Source organism: Uloborus diversus, chromosome 2, assembly GCF_026930045.1.
Source record: "Uloborus diversus isolate 005 chromosome 2, Udiv.v.3.1, whole genome shotgun sequence".
Lineage (NCBI taxonomy): Eukaryota > Metazoa > Arthropoda > Arachnida > Araneae > Uloboridae > Uloborus > Uloborus diversus.
The window spans coordinates 85,058,053-85,075,931 of NC_072732.1; the positions used below are offsets into that span (position 1 = coordinate 85,058,053).

Here is a 17,879-nt window from a genome sequence, read left to right on the forward strand (position 1 = left end):
AAGGTTAGTTAATTACCACCTACCCTCAGAATAATAAGTATGTATTTATATTCTATGTGCAATAAAGAGAAACAGATAGTAATGTGTGTTCTTTCGTACCCATGATACATTTTGCCTTTTCTTTTTTTTGTGTGTGTGTGTCAAAATTTGCTTATATTATTTGTAGGAAAATCTTCACTTGGTGCTGCACTCTTTAGACTGGTTGAATTATCATCTGGTAGTATCATAATAGATGGAGTTAATATTAAAGACCTTGGTCTCGAAGATCTCAGATCCAGGATGTCTGTAATTCCTCAGGATCCAGTTTTACTTCGTGGAACAATCAGGTTTTTATCATTTTTAATCTTGCATGTTTCTAGATATTTATCCAGTTTTGGTAAAGGGTTTAAAATTTTTTATAAGGTAAAGGAAGTGTAACTGAGGACGAAATAAAATAGCTCCGAGTTTAATTTATTTGTTCAAAATCCTGGGAAAATGATTCATTTTATGTGCTTATAGTTTTGCAGCTGAAAAGGTATATTATATCTAAATGTTTAAATTTTCATGTATACAAATACAAAACTAATGCAAAAGTGACGAACAGCAACTGGCTCTGGGTTCAGCTAGGCTGGTCCTAGTCAATTTATCAAGCCCCAATGAAGATCAAGAGCCCTCTTGAAACTATTCACTTGAATGACCGCCACTGATTAACAGCCATTTACTGTAAACTCTTGTTGAAATAGTAATTTTTCTAGATTTTAAACTTAAAAGCTTAAAACAAATGACCCCAGGTCCCATCTCTGCTGAAATTTAGCTCATGAACACCTTTCATTTTAATACTCTTAAATAGTTGGAACATATCCCTTCTGCTCAAGACTACATATATTAAATATTTTAAACATTGTAACACAGGTCCTTAGGTTATAAACAGTTCAACAGTAAATTAAAAAGAAAAGAAACTTATGTGCATTTTTCTTTCTACAGATATAACCTTGACCCCCAAAATGAATTTGAAGAAGAAATTCTTTGGAAAGTTCTTGCTGAAGCAGACATGAAAACAAAAGTATGTTTCTTAATTTTTCATAAACTATTCTGCCTTTTCTGGCTATACTTTACCTGTACAATTTAGTTAAATTTGTTTTCTTAGTATGTGTCTTAGCAATGTCAAAGTAGCATTATTTTCTTTAGGTATATATTCATTGGCTTTTTAAATAGAATGAATAAATACAAAAACAGCAAAGATAAATTAATGACTATACCCTTATCTTTCTTTTTTCTAGTTTGTTCCGTTGCTTGACTTTTTTTTTTTTTTTAAAGCATAATTTTACTTTTGTTCTTACAATCAAAGTTACTTATTATGCTGAAATCTTGTGCTCTATATGGTTGCTTAAACCATGGAACAGAAAACAGCAAATTGAAATTTCTTGTTATTTTCTGTTTAATTTGGTTGTTCTTACTTGACTTACTTGAGATCAAGTTAAACTAAATTAAATAATGGTGTTTACTTTTAAAAGTGCTAAATTCAATAAGGCATGAAATCATGAGTGTTTTTTGCATTTCATCAAAAGTCCTGCTCTTAAGTATACAACTTCGTTAATAAGTGCAGCTGTATGTCGAGTTTCATTCTCTAAGTGCTACCACTTTTTCAATAAACAAGTGTTTGATATTTTTTTACATTTTATTACATGTATAGATCTCGGCCCATAATGCTGTGTGTTTTATTTCATGGTTTGTATGCTTTAAAAAAAACCTTGAGCTCTGCTTATCATCTTCAAGTGCTTGAAAAATTAAGCCCTTGAACTTTGTTATTCATTTTGAAAAAGGTTCATTTAAACTCTGTAAAGAATTTTTTGGCGCTGTTTTGCTGAGTTTCTTCTATTTTATTTGTATACTCCAAAAATCTGATTTTTCGGGAAAATCTAATTATTTTAGGGGGGGGGAGGGTCTTTTTTTTTTAATTGACATCACAAATTTTATGCATTAAGGAATTGGTTTCTTTAAAACTTCTTATTTACTGAATTTTTAATTAATAATTCAAAAAAATAAATAAATATATTTTTGAAACTAAAACAAAGTTGAGCTCATGATTAGCCTGAAATTACATGCAGTGTTAGAGATTTCAAGTAGTTTTCATGTTGTAGATTTTTAATTAATATAAAAGTTGGAAGCTATTTTTTCATTTGTTTCCTTAAATGTTTATTTTACTTTTAACCATTTACTTACTTTTTTAAAATTCAATTAGTTATTAATTTAATTGTTAAAAAATAAGCCACAGCAATCAGTGCTATTTTCCAAATCTGCTACTTTAAATAATGGCACTCTTAAATTACATTTGGCTAAATATAATGAAACAAAGAGTGCTAAGTAGTAGGTGAGTGTAAAGTAGTAAAGTAAAATGTTAGATGCCAAACTTTTATGGACATTAAAACTCAAAAACTTTGGCATATAACAGGCACGTAGCTAGGATTTTGTTAAGGGGGGGTCCAAGGTTGCACGAACTTTAAAAATGGAAGCATGCTAAATCAGAAGCATTAACTGTTAATTGTATAAATTGATACTATTCCAATCAAAACTACAATTAATAAGTATGATAATTGGATTAATTAAGTAATGATGTAATATAAATATGATAATTAAAGCTTTGCAATATATTTGCTTTCAAAAAAAAAAAAAAAAAAAAAAAAAACCGCTCATATTTATTTTAACTACATTATCAACTGTCTAACTCAATAAATGCTCCATAATTCCCCACTCCTGACTGTTTCGAATTGGATTTTGAACTGTATTTAATGCTTCTATGGACGAAAATATCGCCAAGGCTCATTAAAGAAAAGCTCAAAATGTTCCTTAATTCATTTAAATTTTTAGAATTCATTCAACGATAAGAAATATAATGATACTTCTAATCTTCATCTTTTTTTATAGTATTTTCATATAAAAGCTTAGGAAAACATTATTAAAGCTGTTCAAACAACTAAAATACATAGAAAGTGTCGTTGCTCGTTAATAAGTATTTTCTTGTGATGTATTGCTAAAATAGATATCTAAGGATCAGTTATGGTATTTATGATGAATTAAGTTAAACAATAAAATTTTTTTGTCAAAATTTTGAAGAAAATTTGAATGATAATTTGTTTATAACTACTATTTTTTAGGTCGTCAAAGATATTAAACATTTTTCTTGGACATTTTCTATTTTAGGAGTTTCGCATGCAGAGTCATTTAAGGGTGATAAGAGGAAGTATTACTTTTAAAACTTAGGAAGATGAATAAATACACTTACGAACACATTGCATATACATAGTATTTTTATGTATAATCTTTACCCTTCTTCAGGAAAACAAATGAACAGAACTATGGATTTGATTTAGTTTATTAAGCTGATTCAAAACAACTTCTGTGCAAAATGTTCCATTCTAAATTTAAAATTTCAATTCAAACAACAACTGTAGGGAAATGACCGATAGTAACAGTAATGAATCATCACAACAAAATTTGACACTCTAAACCTAGTTATATTTTACTAACAATATGGAAATATAAAAATTTTAAATTTCTACATTTGGCGGTAGTCATCCGATTTCGATCCTTTAGGAGGTAATCTTTGCCCTATTTGTGATAATACGGCAGCACCAAAATTAGATATACTGTAAAAAGCTAATCATATTTCGGTGACAAACATAAATGGTTTATAGGTAGTTTGAAGACTCAATTAGCAAACATTTTGCACTAAGTCTTCAAATGTTATAATCTAAATGTTTAAAAGAAGACAAATCTCTTGTAAAAACTCTAAGAAAAGTTGTAAATTAAAAAGCTAGATACGATTTAAATTGATATTTTGAAATTATATAACAACTAGAAAATCGCCCGTCAAGATATGATGGATGAAAATTGATTCCACATTTGAACGAAGAAATTGCCTGTTTGGTGACATTTTGATAGTTGATATTTTAAACCCTAACTCCAGTGGATTAACCCTAAGTTTCTGTAAATAACGTTCATTGTTGACCACTTTTTTGTTTTTTTAGTGCCCTGAAATGACAGTCTCACCAGTAAAACAGTTAAGTTACAGGATCCAGTTCAGCCTTGTTACAATAAAGCCTTTCCCTGCATTTTAAACATTACCAAAACATCTTATCAAATTATCATGGCGTGGAGCGAGTTTCATTGTTGATGAGGTCAAGAGCGTTACTCGATCATTGGCTGTTATATATATATGAGGATAAGAACAACAACTATTATTCTTGTATTTGGAGTCTACTGTGCTTTTTAACCATGAATGTACAGATACTTATTAAATAATTCTTAAATACAAAGAAGTCAGTAAATAGCTATCAAAAAATTTGCTAAATGAAGCATATGCACGAATATTATATAGTATTTCAATCGAAAAATGGAACTAGAAGATAGAAGAAAATATATATTTTCAGTAAAACTAATTAATAAACTTTTCCTTTTGATCTTTTGAACACAATTCAGTTAGTATTTTAAAATAATGATTTAAAATAATTTCATTGTGAAATATATATGTATCTTTAAACTTATACATCTTTACACATGTGTTAATCATTCCAAACTTAAAACTAAAAAAAATCAAACACATCCAAACTTTTTTTTTTTTAATTCAGTTTTTTTTTTAAACTTTGATATCACTGAAATCAATTTTGTTATATTAGTATTAAACTTTATTTATTCATCTTTTTTTTTACTACCTCCAGATACACATTTTTTTCCCCTTTTTTATAAATCATATATAAAAACGCAAGAGATAAAACATTCGCAAAAATTCTAGTTCTTTTCGGTACTTTTTTGCTCAGAAAGAGTGAAAGAAAAAAAAATCTGTTACCTTGTGATGAAAATGAACTAATATTCAGAACGAATTTCCAGACATTAGTTTCATGGTTGTAGAAAGGCAATCTACAACCATGTTGTAGAAAGGCATTTACAACTTTTCTTAGAGTTTTTACAAGAGATTTGTCTCCTTTTAAACCTTTGGATTATAACATCTGATGACTTAGAGCAAAATGTTTGCTAATTGAGGCTTCAAACTACCTCTAAACCTTTTATATTTGTCACCGAAGGATGATTAGCTTTTTACAGTATATCTAATTTGGGATTTGGGATCTAATTTTAGTGCTGCCGTATTATCACAAATAGGGCAAATATTACCTCCGAAGAAAAAGGGTAGAAATTTAAAATTTTTATATTTCCGTATTGTTAGTAAAATAACTAGGTTTAGATTATTAGATGAATGCTAAAAGTTGCGAGCTTCCGGGACACAATGATATAAGTAATTCATCATTGTTAAGAATGGAAATTATAAATGAAATAAATTGAATTGATTGGTTAAAAAATGAAATGATATTCGATGCTATTTTTGTCTGAATAAATTTTTAAATAAATGAGAAACGCATAAATGAGAATGCATAAAATTGCTCCTATTGTTAAAAAAAACAAAAAAAACAAAAAAAAAAAAAAAACTGCAATACAACTTACCCAGTGGGGGTTGGCTAATTTTTTCTTATGTGTTTATGATTTTGCTCCTGATTTTTCCCTTTAACTTTGGAGGAAAACATTCGTGCAACCGACCCATACCAATGGCAGCGATAGAGAAAGTGAATGTGCGCGACCCAACAGAGTTCTGCACTATCCACAACTCTACGAGCCTTAGGCACCTTCTAAAAAGACGGTGCTATATTACAAGGGCAGCTGACCCCACTTTCGCTTTCCTCATTGTATGACCTTCCCGCAAAAACATTCCTACAAATTTCCTATCTCATCAAGCTTTCGTTAACAATAAATGTTTGCTTACGAGCTGCCGGCGATTACCTTGCGGGGAGGGGCAGTACAATAATGTCTCCTTTTTCGGATAGCTGTTGGCGATTTTCTTGTGAGGCAGGGGACTAAGATAAAATGTCTCCTTTGGGCAGGTCTGCGACGAGTACCACGGGTTGAGGACTTCTGTCGCTCCCCCCCCCCCCCCCCCAATCCCAGAGGTTCTGTTGTTCTGAACTAAACTGAACGTGAGAAAGTTGTCACTTAATGAAAATATTTAGGACAAAAAAAATTTTATTTAATTTTTTTTTTGGAAAATTATGTTTATGTAAGTGCAGGGGGACAGTGACCTATCAGGAAGGGGGGGGGGGGTCCGGACCCCCTGGACCCCCCCCCCCCTTGGCTACGTCCCTGCATATAAAGCAAACAAGCATTGAGAAAATATTTTATTATCTTGCTCGTTTGGAAGAAGAGTGCCACAATATGAAATTTTTAATTTTCTTTCTTTTTCACTTAAAGGCCTTCAAATGATGTTATCTTTGGAAATTATTTAGATTTTCTGTTCCAATATTAACCAATGGAGAGCATAGCAAACTTACTTTTCTTAATGCAAATTGCCTGAAGAGTTCAACTTCAAATGCTTCCCCTGTAAAATTCATTTCTTCATACTGTGGCATTCTTCTTCCAAATGAGCAATATGTTTCCTACAAAGCAAAATTTCAAAATGAATTTTGAATTTTTTAAAATATTTGGTTGTACTATATAGGTCTTTATTTTTTTTTTAAATATTACATTTTTACTGTTATTTTAGGTTAGTGGTAGTCAATCTTATCCTTATTCCCCACAGTTAAAGCTTTTTAAGTTATGCAGTTAAGACTTTGAAGCTTTTCTAGTATGAAATAAAAGTTTTTGTCTGATTTTGAAACTGTTATATAAACTGTAACCAAATCAACTCTTACTGTTTTATTATTGCAAAAAAATTCTTGTTATCAAATATTCTTTACTAGTCCTTGAAAAAGCACTTTTTATCCTTGAAAAATCCTTTCCTTTAATATCCCTTGAAGAAAAAAAAAGGCCAATTTTGTGAACAAACCATGTATTTGCAATTGTTCATGCAATATTTTCTCTAAAAATCTGCAGTAAAGATAATTTGTCGTAATATTTTTCTTCGTGTATTGAACTTTTTAGATATCTTCATTAGAAGGGGGACTTGATGCTCCTGTTGTTGAAAATGGAAATAATTTTTCTGTTGGGGAGAAGCAATTGCTCTGTATGGCCAGAGCATTGTTATATGAAAGCAAAGTAAGTGTTTTCTGCATAAAAAGAAAAAACTAACTTTTAAAGAAGTTAAAAAAAAACTTTTAGTTGGCAAAACTTTGTTCTATCTCATTATAATGTGTTATTCAACCTTTTATGGAGTTGAATCATGCAACACAACTAATGTAGCTAATTTTTCTATGTGGTTCAATCGGCTAGCATTATCTGGCTGAATTATTACTCTAAAGGTACTACACCAGAGGAAGTTAAATGTAAATTACTAAAATCTATTTTCTGGAAAAGTCCATTTTTTCCCCTTCACTAATTGTATTTTAGCTTGTCTTGTTTCCTTGTAATTGGCATGAAATACCAAGCAAAATCAATTATATGACTATATTAAAAGTAAAAATAAATCATGTAGAATTTCTGTGAAAAGATCTTGTGGTTAACTTTTGTAGTCATAGTGCTACACGTTCATCAACATTTTACAATTCGAAGTACTAAGAATTTATAGTTTTTTCTTTCTGTTTAGAAATCCCTAAGTGTTGTAAGGAAGCATTCATTACCTTTTCAAAATAAATGTTGATATTTTTCTTTATAATTAAGTTTAATAATGTGCATTATGTTCTTTTATGGGAGTAAAAAAATGCAACTTTTAGTTTTCAAAAAAAAAAAAAAAAAGAATTAAAAAAAAAATTTCTATGACTTATGGAATTTTTATTAGATGTTTTGTTGTAACTACTGATATTAAGAATGTGTCAAGTTGTTTTCTATGTTATTAAAATAAGTGAATAACTGTATTTCAGCGGTTCCCAACCTTTTTCTCTTTGCGAACCCCTTGGAACAGACAAAAAAGTTCGCGAACCCCCTGATGTTGAAATTAGTAACATGTAAGAAACAATAAAAAAACAGCATGTTTGCTTTCCATTTTTTGCAGCATTGGATTGCAATAAACAAAAATATAATTGTAAAATATCATTAAGTGCAAACATTAATAAAAAGTTAAAACTACATCTACAAGAAAAATTATAAACAAGAAGTTTTATAAACCAACTATTTTTTTTTAAGCACACTTTAAATTGGGGAAAAAATCCTTAATGCGATATTTGTGGCTGTTTGACGAACAAAGAAACTGAAAGTTTGGTTCAATGTCTGACAGTTTGAGTCTTAAATCAGGCAATGCATTCAATCTGCTTCGGTATTTATCTTTGAGATAAGTATAGGAGGAAAATCCTTTCTTGCACAGATATGTTGTACAAAATGGTAATAAAATTCGAATTGCTTTTTTGGACAAAACGGTATAGTCATTTCTTACACTGAGCCAGAAGTCAATTAACGAGAGCTCTTTAAAGGTAGTTTTCAATGAATTATCACAGGATAACTCGATGAGCATTTCCTTTTCAGGTAATGTCAGGGTGTTCTCTAAGCATGGATTTCCTTCAAAAGGATTGCGTATCCAGTTGTTTGAGAGAGGGACGTTACGCCTACTAGGAAAATACTCATCAAAAGTTAGTTCAAGATGTTGCAGATGTTCACATACATATCTTTTAACGCTTTCATCAAGTTTCATTGAGTTTTCTGATAAAAAAAACTACTAAGAGAAGTGAAACACGAAAACTCACCCATTTCCAGGCATTGGATCCAGAAATTCAATTTTTTTACCATAGCTTCAATTTTATCATATACAACGAAAATATTAACAACTGCACCTTGCAAGGATAGATTTAATTCATTTAATTTTGAAAAGATGTCAGCTAAATATGCAAGCCTTTGCATCCAAAGAGGATCGAATATGCAAGTGGACAAGTGAAATGGATGATCAACAAAAAATGCTTGGACTTCTGACTTCAATTCAAATAAGTGTGTCAAAATTTTGCCACGGGAAAGCCATCTAACTTCTGTGTGAAGAAGTAAAGTAACATGAAGGCTTCTCAACTCCTCACAAAGCGCGTGAAATAGACGGCAGTTTGTGGCACGTGATTTTATGAAATTTACAATTTTTACCGCATCATTCAAAGTAGCGGATAATTCTGCGGGAATACGGTTACATGCTAATGCTTGTCTATGAATGCAGCAATGAGTCCATTCAATTTTCTCGTTGATCTTCTTCTCGCACCACAAAGCCAACAAATTTTCCTGTCATTGATTTTGCACCATCCGTGCACACACCCACACACAAAGACCAATCTATTCCATTTTCTTCAAAGTAACTGTTAAACAGTTCGAAAATTGCTTCTCCAGTTGTGTTGGTTTTCAAAGGTTTTGCAAATAGTACATCTTCTTTAATTGTATCGTTAAAAATATACCTAACATAGACAAGTAATATTGCAGCGTTTGCTACATCAGTCGACTCATCAAGCTGGATCGCAAAATTATTCTCTTTTATTCTATTCACAAGTTCTTTCTCCACATGACTTGCCAAATCAGTAATTCTGCGTGATACTGTGTTGTTTGATAGTGGAACCAGGTCAATTTTTTTTGCTGACTTTTCTCCCAGTATATTCTTAGCAATATCTTTAGCACACGGTCCAATTAAATTTTCTGCAATTGTATGTGGCTGTCCAGATCTTGCAATTCTATAACTGACTCGATATGAAGCTTCAAGGGCCATTTTACTATCTTCGTTGGATTCTAACAGGAACGTAGAGACGCTACACTTTTTATTATATTCCAATTTTCTTTTAAAATATTCGATAGGTTTGTCCTTGTGTGTGGGATGTTTCGAGGGTGTCTTCTCAGAAGTGACGGTTTCAAACTGCTGTTCGCTAGAACTTCGTTGCAGAGAAGACAAAGCGGTCTAGGTTCAGACTCTTCTCCAGTAAAATAAAAGCCCATTTGTAAATATTCACTGTCATATTTTCGCTTTTTTCCTTTTTTCTCCCCTAGTTCGCTTTTCTGTTTAGTCGGGGGAGACGGCAGTTTATTACAGCTATCTATTTCAATATCCTGTGTTGATTCGAAAGTTACTGCTGATGTTGAGGGTTGATCGATTGACTGCTTTTCCATTTGTCGCTCAACCAAACTACCAGTTTTCAACCATCGATCCATAACAGCAGAAAGTTATTAAATCATAAAAATTACCAACACGATTATAACTTCACAAACAGAGTAGCAAGTTCACGTAGCAAAACCAATTGCAAACAAAATCACTTGTTTTCAAGCATCTCTAAAGTATCTCTAAATACGTCTGTTAACAACTATTTCCCCAGAACTATGAGCATGCTGATGTTATATATTTTTGAAAACGAACAGATGGGTAAAATCCAGTAATGAATTTTAAGTTTGGAGCCTTTTGCTGTCATGTCTGCTATTCGATGACTGAATTCGACGGAAATTCCCGAGTTATATTTCAACCAGATTAGAAATAATACCCCTGTGATGCATTGTTTGAGAATTCTTTATTTTTTTCGACATATGTATATTATGTATATTGTTTGATTGACTCCACGCGATGGCGCCTTTTTAAGGTCATCGTGATCCCCGCCACAGCTTAATACAACGTTTCTGCATGGCGCCTCGCAATAAAGAAGGAAGGATATCTCTTTTTGTTGTCTATCGAAAAAAAAATGAGAAAATTTCTTTTTAGCCATTCGATTTCATTTTTGCGAACCCCCTTCCTGCACCTCGCGAACCCCCAGGGGTTCGCGAACCACCGGTTGGGAACCTCTGCTGTATTTATTGGTAATCAATACAATTAGATTGTTACATATCTTGACATTTCATTGCTTTATGCATTTAATTGTATAGATTATTTTATTGGATGAAGCAACTGCTAGTGTTGATGGTGAAACTGATAGATTCATACAAAATGCCATTCATCAAGTATTTCAAAATTCTACGGTGCTCATAATTGCTCATCGCTTGTCAACTGTGGCACGTTGTGATCGAGTTATGGTGTTGTCTGAAGGGAAAGTATGTTGTTTTTCTTTGTTTAATTTTGCATTTTAATTAGGCACTTTCCTGGTTGCAACGTAATTCAGAGGACAAGGAAAGCATGATACAGTGAAACCTGTGCATAACAATACTGTCTATAACAATAAACCTATCTATAACGATATTTTCCTCAGTCCCAGCAAAATTTCAGCATGAATAATCAAACTCCTCTATAACGATAACCTGTCTATAACAATAGTTTTTTAGGTCCCAATAGTATCGTAGGCAGATTTTACTGTATATCTGAAGGTGAGACACATCAAGGAAAAAGAGTTAAGTAGAGGGCTACAAACTCACTTGGTGTGATTCTGTACCCAAAGAAAATCGTACTAACTAAAAGTCTTAACCACTACTACCGTGTGTTTACCTTTGTGTAAGTTACCCTCGCATATAACTTATGCTTTAATTTTGAAGCAGAAAATTTTGCCAAAATGTATTCTCTGCATAAAACACCCAGGGTGTAGCTGTTGGGGTAGCTGACCTTGGTCGTATATAAATGTATTCAATCAGCTGTCTTGGGCTTTCAGTCTTTTTTTTTGGGGGGGGGGGGCTACAATTTTTGTCAATTTTGAATAATAAAAATTTTTTAACTGTAGCACCTGCAAGGAAGTTTAAGGTGTGAAAAGTACTAAACTAAAAAGACTGTAAAATCAATCTTTGTGAAGAAAAGCTTTTGCAAATTCAACCATGAATATACTATTTCATAATCAAATGTTGCAGCGAGTTTATGATAAGTTGCAAATCAAATAAAATATAGTGAAACTTGTAAGTACAATATAGTATATTATGACTTTTTAAAATTTATTTTTATAAATTTATTATTATTACATTTATTTTTCATGCACTGGTGTTCATCAGAAAACTCCAGCGATTTCCACCATTGAAAATTCCTATAATGCTATGCCCAAAATAAATGAAGCATGCTAGTAAACTGGAAGAATTGTTGCATTTTCCTCACATTATATACGACTTTAATTTAGCCTTGTTACCATTATACCTTCAAATTAGCATACAATACCTAATATTTTTTTTAATTGCATAAGCACTTGATTTTACATCATGGATCTCAATACCTAATATAATGGTACAATAGTTGATATCTCATTCTGGTATAACGCTATAAAAGTTGATATCTTATTCTGGCAGCAGAAGTTACACAACTCAAAAAACAGCATTCAGGAAAATCAACCGGAGTAGCATTAACTCATCGGCCGATCATCGGCCGCTCATCGAAATCCGATCAAACTTTGATCGGCCGATGATCGGATTCCGATGAGCTTTCATCGGAAATTGCTTCAATATGTGTCATCGGCAATAGTAGATTCCGATCACCGAAATCCGATGAATTTTGCTCTCTATACCGATGAGATTTGGAGCAATATACGAGCAGTGCTGTTCCGAGTTAATGAATTTTGGATGAAAATACGATGAGATTTGGAGCAATATACGAGCAGTGCTGTTCCCAGGCGTTGAATTTAGGATGAAAATATGATGAGTAGTGTCAACCGCAATATAGGGACAAGCAGGAGGAAAAAAATTTAACTGTGGGAAGGGGGAGGGGTCCGCCATCTTGGATGATCACGTGACCCTTCTGCCATCTTGAAAACTTTTAGGAGTAGTATTTACAAATGACGTCATTTGGGAGATTATTTAATATACAGTCGAACCTCCATATATCGAACTTCCACATATCGAAATTTTCTATGTATCGAAATCCCAGCAAATTTCTATGTTCATTACATAGAAAAATTGTTTCTATATATCGAAAAAATCTCTATATATCGATTTTTTTTCGAGACATTCGTAGATTTGTTTTTCCACTTGAGAGTGTCTCATGAAAAATGAAGGTTAGGGGAGATAATTATGTTCACTAAAGGCTGCTACGAAACTCATAAGGAATCTGGGGTTGAGGGGTGTGTAGATAGGTCGTTGTTTCGTTCTAGAGTTCTTAAATTCCCTCAAGTTTATTTCAAATCTTAGTTGTAACCATTAGCATTGTAAAATCAGTTTCAAGTTCTCTCTTTTGTCTGTTGATTATCATTCCTAGTCTTTTTACTGCAGTAAAAATCATTCAAGTTAAGTAGATTTATTTTTTACTTTTCTCTCGATTACATTATCAAAACGAAAACCCCTAATGTTGCGGATCAAGTTGAATTGAAGAAGAATGAAGATGTATGAAGGCGCAAAAATGTAATTTCTGTTATTTTTTTAATTAACTTTTATTTTAATCCGATGCTCGTATCAATTTGAAATTGGGTTTCGTACACGTAAATTAGCTTTATTTTTAATGTTATAGGAGACTTTTAGGATAAAATAAGATTGTTTCTATATATCGAAATTTCTATATATCGAATTTTTTTCCGAGAATTTGCTACTTCGATCTATGGAGGTCGGACTGTATTTTAATTTTTTTTAATAACTTGTTTATTTAATTTTTAATTTCTTACTTTTGACGAACATGAGTCCTCAGTTCAATCTAAGTCGCTTAAGCCGGGAATCGAACCCTAAACCTCTGGAATACGAGATTCATATGCTAACCACTAGACAAATAATGCTCTTTCCAAGGAGGAAAATAATGTGTTAAATGGAAAATCATTTGTGGCGCCATCTATTGGGGGGGCAAGGTCATGACAGATTTCTAATGGAAAGTGAGGATTTTATTCAGTGAATATACTTATGATGCTAGCTAGTGAAGAGTTGGAGTCGATCATTTTGCCCACAAACCGAGTCGGAGTCGGTAATTTTGGGAGTCAAATTGAATGGAGTGGAATTGTTTTGGAGATAGAGAGAAATCATTTAAGAGTCGGAGTCTCATTTTTTTCGCAATTCCAGTGAGGTAATCGGGGTTGGAATCGTGGAGTTAAAGTTGAATTGATTTTGCAACAAATCGGAGTAAACCCTTCCAAAATCCAGGAGTCGGATTCGGAGTCAAAGTCTCAGTCATTTTTTCTCCAATTCTCAACCCTGATGATATGATCAAAATCGTATTCCAATAATAAAACTTATCTCATTTTTACAGTTAGGAGATATCGGCTCGTGTTATTTCCAAAAATTTTAAGATTGGGAAAAATAAAATCGGAAATTTATTAATTAATTTCAAGAGTCGGTAATTTTGGGAGACAAATTGAATGGAGAGTGGGATTTGTTTTGGAGATACAGAGAGAAGTCATTCAAGAGTCGGCGTCTCATTTTGTTCGCAATTCTAGTGTAATCGGGGTCGGAATCATGTGGAGTTGAAGTTGAATATTGATTTTGCAGTAAGTCGGAATCAACCTTTCCAAAATCCAGGAGTCTGATTCGGAGACTAAGTCTCATCAGTATCATTTTTCCTTCGATTCTCAATCCTGAATGTTGATCCGAAGCCTTTTATCAATCATCAGATATTCGAATAATAAAACTTATCCTATTTTAACAGTAGGAAGATTTCCAAAAATTTTTGGATTGTTAAAATTTTCATCGGAAAATTTAAACGACCTTTTTTTCCGATGAAATGTAACTTGGCAAATTTTCATCGGAAAATTTGATTGTTACGATCTTTTTTTCCGATGAAATTCTGCTCGGCAAATTTTTCATTGGAAAGTTTAATCGTTACGATCTCTTTTTTCGATGAAATGTAGCTCGGCAAATTTTCATCGCAAAATTTGATCATTACGGTCTCTTTTTCCGATAAAATGCAGCTCGGCAAATTTTCATCGGAAAATTTGATCGTTACGATCTCTTTTTCTGATGAAATGCAGCTCGACAAATTTTCATCGGAAAATTTGATCGTAATTTCCGATAAAAAACAGCTCATCGAAAACCGTTCTCGGATTCTGATCGCAACGATATCAGCGTGCATTACGCAATGAGTTTAGGAGGAGTCGATGATCGGCCGAGCAAAATCCGATGAGTTGATGCTACCTGGGAAGATCTTACGTAATGCTACTTTTAACAGATTTGTTCTCAAATATTACAACGCAAGCAACATATTTATGTTGCTAGTTGACCCATGTGAAGCATTTGCATTCAAAATTTATAGCCCTGCTACAAAAATGCCATGTCAAAACACCCTTTGTAAAAATTCTTATTCGCCAGGTAGGAAATTGCCGGACTTTATAATTCACAAACTAGCTGCAATAATGTCTTTAAAATACATAATCTTCCTAGTTCAGTATACTTAATGGATGTATGAACTTGAATTTTTCCTTGAAAAGTCCTTGATTACTCCTTGAAAAAAAATTCAGTTTTGTGTTAGAACCATGTTTAAGAATTTTAAAAATATGCTTCCAAAGTAATAACTAAAATTAAGATTATTTTACTGATAAACTAATATAACGTTTTTAACATTCCGAGCTACAAATTTTGAAACAATTTGTTTATAAACCATCTTTATAATTTTACTAATCCTTCAAATTGCTTTACAAGCATCTGCTTAAAAGATACATGCTATTATTAAGGATTTCATTAAAAAAATATTTTCAGAATGATGGTTTTTCTTTTCTCACATTGCTAAAACTTTATTTTATTAACAATGTTAAACACTCTTTTTAACTGTCTACTTGTACTCTTATTATTATTATTATTATTATTATCCTATGCTAATAAAGGGAGGGCTTTAACTGAAGTTTTTTTCCCTTTTTTCTAGATAATTGAATTTGATCAACCAACACTTTTGTTATCAAATCCAAATAGTCTTTTCTCAAACCTTATGTCAACTCGCTCAACATCCATTCGCATGTAAGTCTGCATTTTTCTTTTAGAAGGCAAGATTGCTTTTATACAGAAATGTTTAACTACACTCACATGTTCCTGTTAGAAGCACTATTTTTGTAAGAATGAAGTATGTACTCAAATTCTGACATTGTGAAAGTGAATTTTTAAACTGTCATGTGCATTTTTTAGTTAAATTTATGCTAAGACTTAGAGGAGACTGGCCAATAAAATGTTATTAGGTTTATTAGACTTTTATTTTATTTTCATGACATGATATCAGTAAAATGAAGACTGAAACGACAGCCACTTTTTTCATTATTTGCCAAAAACTAATACCTAAAGAAATTCCTATTTCGTAAATGTGTTTCCATTTGTACTAGAAATAATGATGTGTAAAACATGAATAAAATGAGTAACCAAGTTGATAACAAGTCACGAAATATGTGCTGCAAATAGCTATTTCAGATTTTTGTTTTACTTTTGTTTCTTATTCATTAATATTTTCATTTATAATCATCATTTTTATAACATTATTTTAAAAATGCATCATGAGTTTTTAAAATAACTCTTTAAATTATGTATTATTACATGAAAAAAAAATGCTCAAAAGCAATTTCAGCCAAATTTATTCTAAAATTTTTATGTGATTGGATATAATTGTGGCCTTTGTGTTAATCGCCTGTGATTTAATTTTGAGCTCAGCATGTGAAACTTGCTTTCCTTTGTGTGAATGTTTGTTTCCTTATTATTATTGCTTTAAATATTTCATAATTTTGAATATTTTGTTGAATATTTAAATTTTTAGTTTATAAAAAGAAAATTGCATTATTTTGTTGATATGAATCTTATTAATATAGAATACTTTTAACTCAAGTTAAATTTGTGAATAATATCATGACATAAGTTCATCATTCTTTCATATTTAAGTGTGAGTGTTATGACAATGATTTTTTTTTTTTGCAAATAATTCATAAATTTATGTCTGTTGCTTCATTAAGTTTTTGAATGACTAACTGCATTTCCAATGTGTTAGCAGTATTTGAGATTTCAATTGTAAATGAATAAACATGATTGCTTAATTGCAATCAGCATTTTTATTTGCTTCATATATGTATATAAGGTGTGAATTTGTAAATTTTCCAGTCCTGGAACATCAATGAGAAATAGCTAAATTCTGAGTCATAACCAATTTTCTGTACATGGGGAATTCGGTTTTCCTGGTTTTCCAGAACAGCAGTACTGGAATGGTGTTCTGGTATGTTTTGGCTTCAAATCACGTCTCATACAGTCGAACTTGCTTACGCTGTGTGTGAAGAGATCACAATGTGGACTCGTTATAACTGAATGTCTGTAAAAAAAGGGGCTTGTGAATCAAATTGTAAAAATTCATACATGCAGTACAACCTCATTTATCTGGACTAACTGACCAAAAACAATCCAGATAGTTTAAAATCCATATAGCATGGGTAATAAGCAAAGCAAATCCTTGCTTATCATTCATTACAAAAAAAAAAACATAATTTTCAAGTAAATTTTTCGTAGAAAAGACATAAAAAATACCAAATTTTTTTTTAAAAAAAGCACTGTGAATATAACACTTTGTCATTTATTATAGTTTAGCTGCAGTGGTGTTTGTTAGATTTTAATTTACTATGTAGGGGACTATCTATGTAGGGGCTGTACATACTGTCGGCCCCGCTCAATCGAATATCGTCGGTTTCAAGAAGTATTATTCCATAAAGTGGGGAAATTTTCTTTACCTTTCTTAATTGACAACATTTGTCTTAAAATGTAATAATTATAAATCAATAGCTTTAGGAAATACCTAATGATATTTGTAAAAAGTTTTAGAAATAAGCTAAGTAAACAACAAAGCAGTTAACTAATTTATTCATATATTATGGCACGTATGAAGATTATAAAAAAGTAACTTTCAGCTTGAGTTATGAAATGTTTGTCTTAGCACCTTATTTCAGTACAATGTTTTTTGAAAAAAAATTCCATAATAGGAGATTGCTTGCTCCAAGGTCTTTTGGGAACACTTTTCCAAGTCCTTTTCTCCCTTCTCGTCTGCCGTGTTTTGCATTGAATATGTTTCAATTTATTATCATCTGAAATGTGTATATTTCTTTGTGTTTTTTAATTTAGTTCTTGACTTTGCTGTTTATTTTATTTATTTATTTATTTTATTTATTTTTTTTTTTTTTTGTAATAGCAACAGCAAAAAAAAAAAAAAAAAAAAA

General features: G+C 31.6%; 1 protein-coding gene across 1 annotated transcript in view; it reads left to right on the top strand.

The window, feature by feature from the left end:
- The window catches only part of LOC129235269 (ATP-binding cassette sub-family C member 5-like), a 138,176-nt gene extending 120,539 nt beyond the window's left edge, over window positions 1-17,637 (top strand). Inside the window, exons 26-30 of the mRNA XM_054868981.1 lie at window positions 167-326; window positions 964-1,042; window positions 6,943-7,056; window positions 10,759-10,923; window positions 15,569-17,637. Coding sequence (XP_054724956.1) covers window positions 167-326; window positions 964-1,042; window positions 6,943-7,056; window positions 10,759-10,923; window positions 15,569-15,664 — 614 coding nt within the window. The 3' untranslated portion in view covers window positions 15,665-17,637. The remainder of the gene's footprint in view (window positions 1-166; window positions 327-963; window positions 1,043-6,942; window positions 7,057-10,758; window positions 10,924-15,568) is intronic.
- Window positions 17,638-17,879: the final 242 nt, after the last annotated feature.